The sequence below is a fragment of the Pholcus phalangioides genome, unplaced genomic scaffold (genome assembly GCF_987345545.1).
Source record: "Pholcus phalangioides strain wild (caught in Gottingen) unplaced genomic scaffold, Ppha-v1.0 ptg000027l_1, whole genome shotgun sequence".
Lineage (NCBI taxonomy): Eukaryota > Metazoa > Arthropoda > Arachnida > Araneae > Pholcidae > Pholcus > Pholcus phalangioides.
Genome location: NW_028301617.1, coordinates 2,562,243 through 2,574,487, shown reverse-complemented (window position 1 = coordinate 2,574,487; position 12,245 = coordinate 2,562,243). Strand labels below are relative to the sequence as shown.

At 38.9% G+C, this 12,245-nt stretch overlaps 1 protein-coding gene across 2 annotated transcripts in view; it reads right to left on the bottom strand.

Moving 5' to 3' along the window:
- Nucleotides 1-3,556: 3,556 nt before the first annotated feature.
- The window catches only part of LOC149068056 (uncharacterized), a 51,535-nt gene continuing 42,846 nt past the window's right edge, over nt 3,557-12,245 (bottom strand). For both annotated transcript variants that reach the window (XM_089251499.1, XM_089251500.1), the window contains exon 7: nt 3,557-3,784. In XM_089251499.1, coding sequence (XP_089107625.1) covers nt 3,611-3,784 — 174 coding nt within the window. In that variant the 3' untranslated portion in view covers nt 3,557-3,610. The remainder of the gene's footprint in view (nt 3,785-12,245) is intronic.

Below are 12,245 nucleotides of genomic sequence, written 5' to 3'. Positions count from 1 at the left end.
CAAACCACTCAAGTGGCCCACGGCACATTTGCAGATCACTTAAGTGATCCAAGGCATATTTCCCGATCATTTAAGGGTGGTCGTGAAATATTTACAAATAATTTGAGTGACCTGTGGTGCAGTTCGACATCACTCAATAGGTCTGCAGCTTTCCATATGACTTAAGTGGCCCAAGACACGTTTTCAAACCAATGAAGTGGGGCTCCCTGCACTCTCCTAAAGGTTGAGCACCCTTGGCTTTTGGGTCTATTCACAACAGTCACTGGTCTTCTCCATTCTGAAAGACCCATTGTATCTCTTCAAAACATTATTAGGATTGGATTCTGAACTAAGCTGGATGAGTGTGGATGAATAGGTCAGTGGGGAAAAATAATATTTTTTTGAACTGAAATGAGATAGGATGTTACTGTGTGCTGATAGACTTTTGTGGTTGTCTCTCTCAAACCAGAAAAGTATTTTTTCGCTATTCCATCATATGAAATACTTAACTCGTGTAATTAAAGAATGTATCTCATGGTAATGATCAGCCTAACCGCCTTGCAAATCCATGCTCTTGCCTGTTTCACTCTAGTCTTGGTACTGTTATGAGCCGAGAGAGTGTTATATCAATCGTTCGCTGATGACCAAGGATATAAATGCATACAAAAACAGAATATAGTTGGTCACCTTTTCTGCTGTAGCTTTCATAGTGATACGCCGCTGTGGTGGTCGAGTGGTTATAGCGACGGACTCGCGATGCGAGGATCCGGGTTCGAACCCCACAGTGGTGGTCGGCTGAAGTTGGTTTTCTGTGGTTCCCAACTTCAAGGCGCAAATGCGAGCCGATCTCCCCGTTAAAAAGTCTCGCCACAGAGAGCAACAGTCCTACAACGATAAATCGTTCAATCATAACACTTCACTCATAGTTAAAAAAACTGGTGGCAGATGGCAGCACTACACATAACAAGCATTACAGAGAAACAAAAAACTTCATGTCAGGTTTCACTACACGTACACCCCCTTTCTTTCATGTACCGATTCGTTGGGGGTTCCGCGGGGGGGGGGGTGCATGTGTGGTGAAGCAGTAGTAAATAGGGCCTCCAAAAAATAGCTCTGGGATCCATGATGTTCTTAAGTCAGCCACCTTGTTGGGCAATTTGCCTGTTGTGGCGTTGTATTTGTATAGACTCGCATCACAAGGACCCGAATTCGAATTTCACTGTTGCCAAAGTGGTTGTCAGCTGAAGTTGGCCTTCTGTGGTTCCCAACTTAGAGGCGCCAATGTGAGTCGATTACCCCTTGAAAAATTCTCGCCACGGAGAGCAACAGCCCTTTCAATGTTACAATTATTCAATCAATGCACTTCACTCATAGTTAGAAAAATTGATGGCAGATGGCAGCACTATACATAGTAAGCATTACACTGTAACAAACTTCACAAGTTAGGTTCACAACACTTACACACACATTCCAACATATGCCCATACGTTAGAAATTGGGCAGAGGAATGTGAACGAGGTGTATATGTGGTTTGGTAGTAGTTGTTCACTGTTAAAAGCATGAAATCATCAATTGTTCATTTCAAGGTAATGGAAGAGTGGGGGGCTCTGATTACATTAGACTTGCCAAGTCACCGCAGCGATTAGAAAATCTGTATTAGCACCTAAAAATTCATATTAATTGATTGCTAAATTGGAGTATGAGCGTGACACAGAATTTTTCTGATTTCATTACTGTGTTTATGGTCTCTGTGCAATTGTGCAGTCATAGCGACAGAGTTGCATCGCAAGGACCCAGGTTCAGAACCCCACAGGGGAAAAAAATGGTGCACCTGGTGTAAGCATCGGTACTCTTCCGTTGTAACCATAAAATGCATTTTCAACAGCAAATTGACTTGTTTGTAAGTTATAAGATACTGGGCTTGCATATAGCTACCACTTCCAGTATGACTGCTGCCTCTGAGAAAATTTAACACAATAAAAAAAGAAAGGGTACAAAGTTGTATGGTTACAATGGAAGTATGTAATCCTCTTTACCATTCTTCTCAGTACAGTTTGCATAGTTGATAGTTGTGAACGTTGCAACTAAATATTCATGAACATTCTTACCCTAAATGAATTCTATGTGGAAGTATCAAGTTGAATTTTAGTAGTACATATCGTTAGAATTTTCCATCGTAGTGAGCTCAAAACTAGGATTGGGTTGAAGAAAGCAATCTTGGTGGGGTGGGGATGACAAACAACAAATTTTAAGGGAGAGAAGCACACATTATCATTTGAATTTTATAGCGGATTGGGCAGGTTGGGACAAAAATTATGCTACTTCCTAATTGCAGTCCTGTCCCAAGCTGGAGCAGGGAAAAATTCAATTTTTCTATCGTGGATTGATGGCACTTTTATATTATGAGGTTTCTTCAAAAAGCACCCAACCGTACTTTGATCATTTTTGTTGCACCACTGTCGTTTTCTGCACATGAGGGCTGATTAGACCTCGGCCTAAAATTTATTGCAGATTCCAAACTCACCAAGAGGTTGGTGCACTATCAACAATCTTTTTCCGTGGTCATGTCGTCGTTTCTGTTGTACCCCTGCATCAGGAAAGTTTTTGACAGGGATGAACCAGGTGTCGAACTTGGGCCACCTCTATATAAAGACCCTTTGGTACTTTAAGTATGTATCTTATCTACCTGGGGCTATCAGGCCAGCGTGATTTACGTGTGTGAAATGATGAAGCTAGGAAGGCGTAGTTTTTATGCAGTGTATAGGTAATCCTAGTATGCGTTCTTGAATTTTTTTCCTGTTGGCAGACCACCGATGAGTGAGGAAGTGTGAGCGCTTTGTTGCATTTCTGTTTTGGACAAAATGGCAGGAAAAACTTGAACAATGCTAGTGCATTGAATTTTGTGCGAATCTTGGCGATTCCCAAGTGTAAACAATCCGCAAGATTTGACAGGTCTCCGGAGATAAAACAATGGGCACCACACCCGATGGAGTGGTACCACCACTTCAATGATGGCTGCACATCATTGGAGAGTGAATCATGTTCTGGTAGGCCCCTCAACATCCAGAAATGAGATTGTTATTGATCAAGAGAGAACTCCCGTTATGCAGGATAATGGAATCATAATCAGAGACCTTGCAAGTGAGGAAAACATCTGCTTTCGATCTGTTCATTCCACTTCGACGATTCTAGTTTTGGGAGATTCAATGTCATACTGACCGTCATCTTTCACTCCAGCAGAGTGGTTCATCACGAGTATGCACCACATGACACAACAATTACCAAGAAGTTCTGCGTCACAATGGATAGCTCCATAATGATTAATGCAGTATCATTGTTCACGTTCATCCTGCCATTTTGTCAAAAATAAAATGTGAGTTTGCTTATGCTTCCTGACTCGCCTGGCAGGTTTTGCAGGCAGGGAAAAAAATCAAGCGTACATGCTAGGATGACCTACATAGCTTCACCAGTTCATGCACAGGAAAATTATGATCAGATACGTTTTGAAAAAACCTCATATGCATTTCCATTATTATCATGAATGCAGGGGGAGGAAGTGTTACATACAACTCAAATGACAATAACACACAACACTAAAGAAACAATTGATAATAAAAACATTTCCAGTGTTTTATTCTTTTGGGGGATACATTATGCCTAGTAAAAGATATAGAGAAAATATAAATTTATAAAATGAAACCCAGCTTTCGTTCAACTGGATATGCTGTCGAGCCTTATAAATATCATCATCACTGTCAAGCAGCGTCAGGACACAAAGCCGATTGAGTTTGAAATCTGCATCCACCTACAAAATAGAAAAAAATCATGACACATGTTTGAGTAGAAAATATAAATTTGTAATTGTTAATATACAGTGAAAAATCGATATTCTGCAGACCAAGGGAAAAAAATCATTATGTAGATGGGCTATCCTTATATCAAGAGGTAGTATCATCATCAGGCGCTACCAAATTTATGGCATCTCTTCGCTATTGATGTTGTTAGTATCAATTTGCAACGAGAAATTCTAATTGATTGGTTGATGAATAAAATAATTCAGTCGTTTCACTCCATAAAGTGATTTAGGCCTACTCTGCACATCACTTTCATATACTATATTGAATGCAATCCCAACCTGCATATGTCCTCGTGGGTCGTTTATATACACGTCTAGCAACCCTAGACCTCCTATTCCCATTTTCTTTGCATCAGAGCTCCTAAGGCAGCTACAACAAAACATTCTTTCCGATACAAGTTCTGCGAACTCAACTATGAAAATGAAGCCGGGTCCAGGGCAGCCGTGCCGAACCATTGAAAAACCTGTTTTTAGCCCACAGCATGGGGCGGTTTTGATGGAAAACAGGTTTTGTGTGTTTGGGCATCAAGTAGAGCAAACACCTATAGCAGAAAGCCTTTTCGCAAAGCTTTGACGTCTCTGAAATAGTCCATTTCACTTGCAGCCATTGGATAAAGCAGGCCGACATATGTGAAATCTATCTTTTTCTGCAGTATATGCAATGACTACAGATGAAATGGACAACTTCAGGAGATTCATGGATAGGCTTTCTACTATAAAAGGTGTTGGTACAGCGATGGGTTTAGATGCAACTTTACAGATTGCCTTTCGCGCACAGACAAGAGAGATCCTCTCTCTGCATATACAAAATTGTCGGGCGTCTCCCATAGCTCTATAGTTCATTGCGGCCATCCGTAAAAACTATAAACAATACGTAGCAGTTGGCAACTCTGTATATGTTACTGTTAGCCAGTTTGGGAGGCGAGCATCTGAAATTCGGGTTTTTGCTGGTTCCTGAGGCCGCTGTGGTGGTCGAGTGGTCATAGTGACTTACTTGCATTGCAGAGACCTGGGTTCGAACCCCCACTGTCACCACAGTGGTGGTCGGCTGAAGTTGGTTTTCTAAGGTTTCAAACTTCAAGAGCCGGTCTTGCCACAGACCTACAAACCATACACATGTTCAGTCATTACACCACACTTCACTTCTGAAATATAGATGGCAGTACTGAAAAATCAGACTGTTAGGTACACACTTACGCTTTGGGCACAAATCACTAGGTAGTAAATTGTCCATAGATGGTGATAGACCTGACTTGTGTCTAGGGTCATAGCCATGTTGGCATATTTTTTTATGATAATTATGGCCACTTATAATTAGCCATAGCTAACCGATCGAAGGAATCTGAATATCGATATCTTAGTGATCAACATATAGGGACTAGCTGAAGCCTAAAATTTAGACATTGGGAACTGGCCAGTCCAGTTGATGTAGTCAAAGTGACCAACTCCTGGCTTTAGCAGTAACAAAGTATAAAGTAGCTTCGGCAACTTCATTAACACTTTTAAAGGGTAGATAGTGCATAATACTGACATTAGACACACTTCAGGCAGTATCAATTGATGGGGGGGGGGGGGGGTGATAACTACCGAACTTGACAAAGTGACAATTTTAACATCAAAAATTTAAAAAAAAAAAACCCTGTTATATAGAGCATTGGAAGTGGCGTCAAAACCAAGTTGACAAAAATCCCTGTGTTTAGCCATGATGAAAATGCATGAGATTTTGAGTGTCCGAATGAATGAAATCTTTCGCAAGTTCCAGGTGTGCCATTCAGAAACACATCAAAAGAATCCTCACAAAATAATAGCATCCCGTTTATATTTGGGAGTTATTGAGATTCCAGGAGCAACTTGTGAAGGAGGCGCGCAGTGCTCACCGCCCTTGAAAATAGCAAGTCATTAATCTAATAATTTAAATGGGTTTGGTACCAACGTGCTTTCCGTCGTGCAGCCAAACAAGATACCCTTATTACTGAGAAACACAGGAGAAAGGGTATAGTTAACACAAGTTGTTGGCCACACAAAAAAAGAAACTTGCCCCGGATGTTGATGCTGCCATCTATCATACAGCTATCTTTTTCATTTTTTAAAATTGGAACATATTTTAATGTATATATAATATACATTATTGGTATGTAATATACATATGTATTGGTATGTATATTGTTTATGTAATATACTTGGAACTTTATTAAAATATAATAAATCTTTTAAATTACAATAAGAGTATGAATTTTCATGCAATTTGCAAAAAACCATTGCTGATGGCAACTGCTGGACCTAAATAATGATTTCCAACATTGATGTTAATAAGATATCGCAAATCATTTACATTTATGTTGCGTTGATAGAGCATTATTTTTTTTTACTACATAGATATACAGATAATGTGAAAAATAATTTGATAAACAAAAATTATCGAATGCAAGGCAATACTTTACTAATTGTAAATAGTGCATGTACTCGGGGGGGGGGGAGAATCATAGTTACGGCTCTTCATTATCACCGACAGATGGCGCTATATTTTTGGAAATCTGCTGCTCCCTCCTCCAAAAAAATATCCGACCATGAATCGCCACTGCGTGATTCTAATAAGTACGAGTTCGAATGAACAAGAACTAACCGTTCCTCCTCGTGTTTTCTATCTATACACAAATCAAATGATGTTTACAAGATTATAAGAATTAATGTCTTCTACGCTTGACCATGGGCTTCGGGACACAATGTTTACGATATCAAATTAACGTCCTCTATGCCTGATATGGGCTCAAGAATGACTTAAGGACTACGACAAGCCAAGCATGGAGGACGTTAATTTGGTATTGTAAACATTCAGTCCTAAAGCCCATGGCAGGCATGAGGACGTTAATTTGTGTTGTCTGATGTTTACAGTTTCAACCAAATCCCAAACAAACATTGACGAATCAGTACGGCTTTGACTAACATTAATTTATAATACGATTATGATTACACGGGTCTCTCGCCACACATTTCCTGAAAGGAAAAGAAACGTGGTTGCGCCACGCCCTCTCATGATCAAAGTAAAAAACACCGAACAGAGGACAAAAGATTTTTATCGTGAAAAAGTCTTAATTTATACAGTCGAATCCCGTTTTAACGAATACCGTTATAGCAAAAATCTCGTTTTAACGAACATTTTTCTAATCCTCCAAATAAGTTTTCATAGGAATAAAATGCAAAAACCTGGCATTTCTTTATAACAAAGTGGTCTCTGGTCTCTTGTAGTTCAACGGAATTCGACTGTATCACGAACTATTCGGTTCACGAGCTGTTTCGATCCGGGATTAATTTAGCTGGCCGTATAACAGCTGTATTACTTTCTCACGTATAAATATCATTAAAACACGGATTAAAAGTTTGATTTTTAGCACTGAGGCTTATTATTACATCAAATCATTATTAATCAAGATTATCAAAATCAAAAATGCTCTACACCAGGAGTGACCAACAACTGGCCCGTGAAGTGATTTTGTGCGGCCCGCGACAAGGCAAAAGTACAGTGAAAAGATTAAATTTGTGATCAGTATTTGACCTATCGGTTCCAACAACTTGATTAACAAACTGCTTACAAACTTATTTCTAGTGACGAAATTAATTTGATAACTAATTAATTCAATTAATAATGGAGCGGCTTATTACACCAAAGTTGCACCGCTGATGTGGCCCACGAACAGAAAGAAGTGGGCCACCCCTGCTCTATACAGTAATACCTACGTTATAGACCTATGAAAAATGTTGTACACAGTTTGAGCATTTGCGTTATTACTATTGAATGACCAAAAAGTATCGTTATACACAGTTTTCGCTGTATACTACTACAAATCAATATATATATATATACAGGGTGGTCATAAAATAATTTTTCCGATACACGAAACCCTAGTGGTCACATAAATCAACGAATGCGAACGAAATTCGAGATATAGGTGTTTCAAAGTATGCACTCACGAATGAAGAGCAAAACAAACCCCATCATTCGTGGTTACAGTCACAATAACAAAATTTCGAAAAATTCAAATGGCAATACTCACTTTTATGCATTGCATATATTTAGCAATGAAAAACCATGAATGGCGTTGAAATGCTACCTGTAACACCATAAACGCCGCCGCAAGAGAGAAAGGTACACTGAATACGATACACGAAAAACTCTGCCTGACCAAGGGATTGGTGTGCTAATCCAAAGGTCTGCAACCTTTTCAAGCATGAAGTCAGTCACAAGCATCGAGCACTCTGGGTGTTTTAGGAAGTACCGTGCTGCTCGCGAGCAACAGGTTGAAGATGCCTGTGTTAACCCCTCGTAGGAGAACTTTCCGCTGCAGAAATGTGATCTGCATTAGTTGTTTTCATGTTCCGTTGCGTCTAGAGCCTCATTCGTTTACGGTACTATAGATACCGATGCAACGCCATTTGTTTTGTTTTTTGCTGCCGACCACTTTGCAGTGCATAAAAGTGTTGTCATTGAATTCTTCACTTTGTTACTGTAACTGCAATCGTGACAGCTAGGGTTTTGTTTCTCTACTCATTCTTGAAAGCATGCTCTGAAACACCTATATTTCGAACTTCATCCGCATTCGTTAATTTTTGCGGCCGCTAGAAACTCGTATATCAGCAAAATTATTTTATGACCTCTGTATTGCATTTAACCTTTGAAGACCAGACACACACCCGCTTCCCATCTCAGTGAAATATCGAAACCATTACATTTAACCACACGTTCTTAATCGAATTTTGAAGAAATGATACATTTTTTCGAAATTGCTTCCCTTCGGAATAAAAGGCCAGAACCTGCGAGCCGGAGTTTATGCACCCAATGATCTACGACTACAGCACTTCCTTGAGAGATGAACTCATCTTCAGATTCATGATCGACGTGAAGATTAATTGGTGTTGGTAGTTAACTCTGTATTGATGAAATTTGAATTAATTGATGGGTGTGGCTGTGTTGATTTTCAAGTGGTTTCCAAGTTGGAATCTAGTTACTCAAGAAACAGTCATCACAACGAGCACGTAAAACAGAAAATATCTTTATTTCAACAACATTTGCACCCTTATCAATGGCTGCTACACCTACACGTTTTTCATTCCGTGGCCGGATATGCGAGGTGTACGCCACAAACTGATATACTTACGTTGATTGGCACTTCTTTTCACGAACACTGTGGAGTACACACATACGCGAACCAGAGGTTGTGTACTCCTGTAGGACGTCCATGGAGTTGTTGATGATATCGAAAGTAGATGTATACCAAACAGTCATGGTACCGAAGGAATTCCAATAATTTCAATTAGCTTTTAGATTGGAAGGTAAAATAGAGTAATACTATTCTTTCTGATTTCTTTTGTTTTTGTCGTACCATAGTCACTCACTACCAACAGTTGATATAGGATTTCAAATGGTTTTTTTGAAATATCTATCATCAAGAAGTTCATGTGTGAACTACAGGTGATTTTCATGAAGGCCGAGCCTGTTTCGAATACAGAACATTGGAGTGCTCTTAAGCAGAGCAGTGTTCCGTGTGGCCGCTGCTCTTTAGTGCTTTATGACAGGCAAATGTCTTATTGAATGGGACTACCGCATCCCAAGAGAAAATGGAAGGGAATGAGCGTCCGCAAAAACGCGTTTATAGCAAGGCAGGATAGATGAGATTGAAGATTCCTGAAACATCAATCTGGCCTAACCGACATCTTTATTTCGGTAATGGCACTGATTACCGTTATCGCTGTGCAGACTCTTTTGGAATTATATTCTCTTCTACAGTTGTTAGTTTTTTTTCCAGCAAACGTGAAAATCTCATGCCGTTCAAATCCGAAGTTGTTCCAGTTCGGATTGAACCCCTTAACGCACAAGCTTTTGGCAACAAATTTGTATGATCAATATTATAGAAGTATCAGACATGAAAGGGAAAAGATTTCTCACCCACTCTCCTATTTCAACAGAATGTGCATAATTGTGTCCCTCCCCTCATGTGTTCTTTTCCATCTCTAATATAAATAAAGATGAATTCGAATGGGGTGGTGGTAGGAATCCATTAACAGGAGCACAGAAAGATAGGAAAAAAACAACCGTTCGATGAGTTGCAATGAAGTTTAGCGATAAGAAAAGAGGTAAAGGAAACAGAGGACAGCTGGAATCAGTTTCTTTCATTTGCATTTGGCCGCAATATTTCGCTCATGATCATAAAGGGGTTAAAAAAATTGATTCTGGATATTCAAATTTCCTGGAAAAAAAAGCAGGAGCGAGAGGCCATTACCCCCTTCTTTCAGACGTAAATCCAGAGAAGGGGGGAGATAAATTTTTATGGAGAAAACTATCTATCCCATAAAATAAAAAACGGTATGATCAACTTAACCTAAACAATGTGTCACCCTTTTTTACACGTTGCCCTTGATCCCCGCCTGCCCTTTTCTGGATCTTCATGTGCATTTAATGGAAAACTTGTCGCTGCTACTGAATATCTAGATTTAAGGGAGCTTGAAGCAGGGGGAATACGTAGAATCAGCGTTTGCTGGTAGGAGGCACAAGGAATTTCAGAGAAATTTTGAGTTACCAACCTTTAAATAGTATTCTAAATAAACAGAAATTGATTAAAATCACACATATAAAAGGTTTTTTTTACATTTTAATTTTTTAATGAAAATATTAAAAAATATAACCTTTTGATCATCTTGAGAAGGGAGCACGAGTCCCCTATACCTCCCTCCTTGCATGTACACACCTCTGGCTTGAAGTTTGAAATGGAAGACCATGAGCAACTTTTGATCCCCAAAAAACTCATATACAGGATGTTCTGAAATGGACTGACGATTTTCACAAAGCAATATCAGGAAGAACTTGTGTTCAGGATGTCACATGTGAAAAAAAGTAATTTTGACAGCAAATTTGCGGGACAGGCAAACACATTGATTGTCCTATAGTTATTATTGTGAAATCGTACTGACAGACAGCTTCACACCAGCAGCTGAAAAATAAATGACGTTTGAGAATCACAGCATCCTTCAAGTGGCTCCATAACAAAGAAATTGTAAATCTAATCCTTTCCATGATTTTATAAATTGAACTGATTTGCATTGTAACTGTCACAGAGGAAATAACCAAACAACTCTTCAAAATGCCATACCTTTTTCAAAAAAAAAAAAAACAAAAAAAACAAAGAAAAACCTGTTTATTCCCTAATTTTGTGCAGCTGATTATGCTTTTTTTCTCAAACCAGAACAATAAACTGAGAAAGACACTCTTTTCCTATTATTTATATCGCACACATAATATACCACCCCTAAAAAGAAGAGGGGGAAAAAGGGGTATATTTAATACCGCCTCTCTCCTCCAATTAAGACTTGAACAAAAGCTAGCTCAGTCCACCAGCAGTTGATCTGACAGGTTGGGAAGCACAATTTACAGAGAGGAGGAATTCACAAAGCTCTTTGGGCCTGTCATTTCCGAAATACAAAGCATCAAGTTAAGCGAGATATCAAGTGAATGCCACAGAAAAGGTTAATTCAGAGGAATGTGATGGCCATTTTGTACCCTCTGTAGTCGGAAGGGTGCAACGCAATGGAGTGGTAATTTGAACGTTCTTCAAATACAAATTAGAAACATCTAGCAATCTGACAAGGCCATGAACAGTCTTGTATATCTTGAATGATTCATCCAAGTCACAACAAATGATGATCGGATTTATAATGTCATCTATTGGTAATATTTTCTACTAACAAAAATACAGCTTCCTGGATAAATTTTGTGGCCTGCACTGCAAATCTGCCGCAGAATTACTTTTTTTTATCACTACATGTTATCCTGATTTTGCTTTTTAAAAAAACGCCAATATATTTCAGGACACCCCTCATTGATTCAACAGAAATTCGAAACAAAAAAAAATTTCAGAGATGAAGCCATAGGTCCTAATATAATGAATAAAAAGGACCATCACCACGCATTTGTTAGCATAACATTGGAATAAAAAACTTAGAATCTACAGGGGCCCACCCAAACCACACCCTAAGGCCTCAAGCGCATAGAGGGTCTTGTGACAATGAGATTTGGTACAATGATTTTCGAGAATAAGTATGTAAATTGGGATAGATACTTCTGGCCAGGTATATAGGGGCTAAAAAAAAACCTTCACCCAGAGACTCAAGGTTCTGCCCTGAGGATTCATAAGCTTTTCTTTGATGCAATTATATTATAACGAGGATATAAGGCGTTGAAAATGGAATCATTTCAGTAATTTTATCAAATTATCAAAGTAATATCTAACTGTCAACTCATCGAAATGAAGCATAAGAATATCAACTTATGTATTTTTCTTATTCAATTATGAAATTCAACTTATGTAGAATCATTTCCTTGAGCCATTATCATCATTGTTGATAATGGCTGAAATTTAAG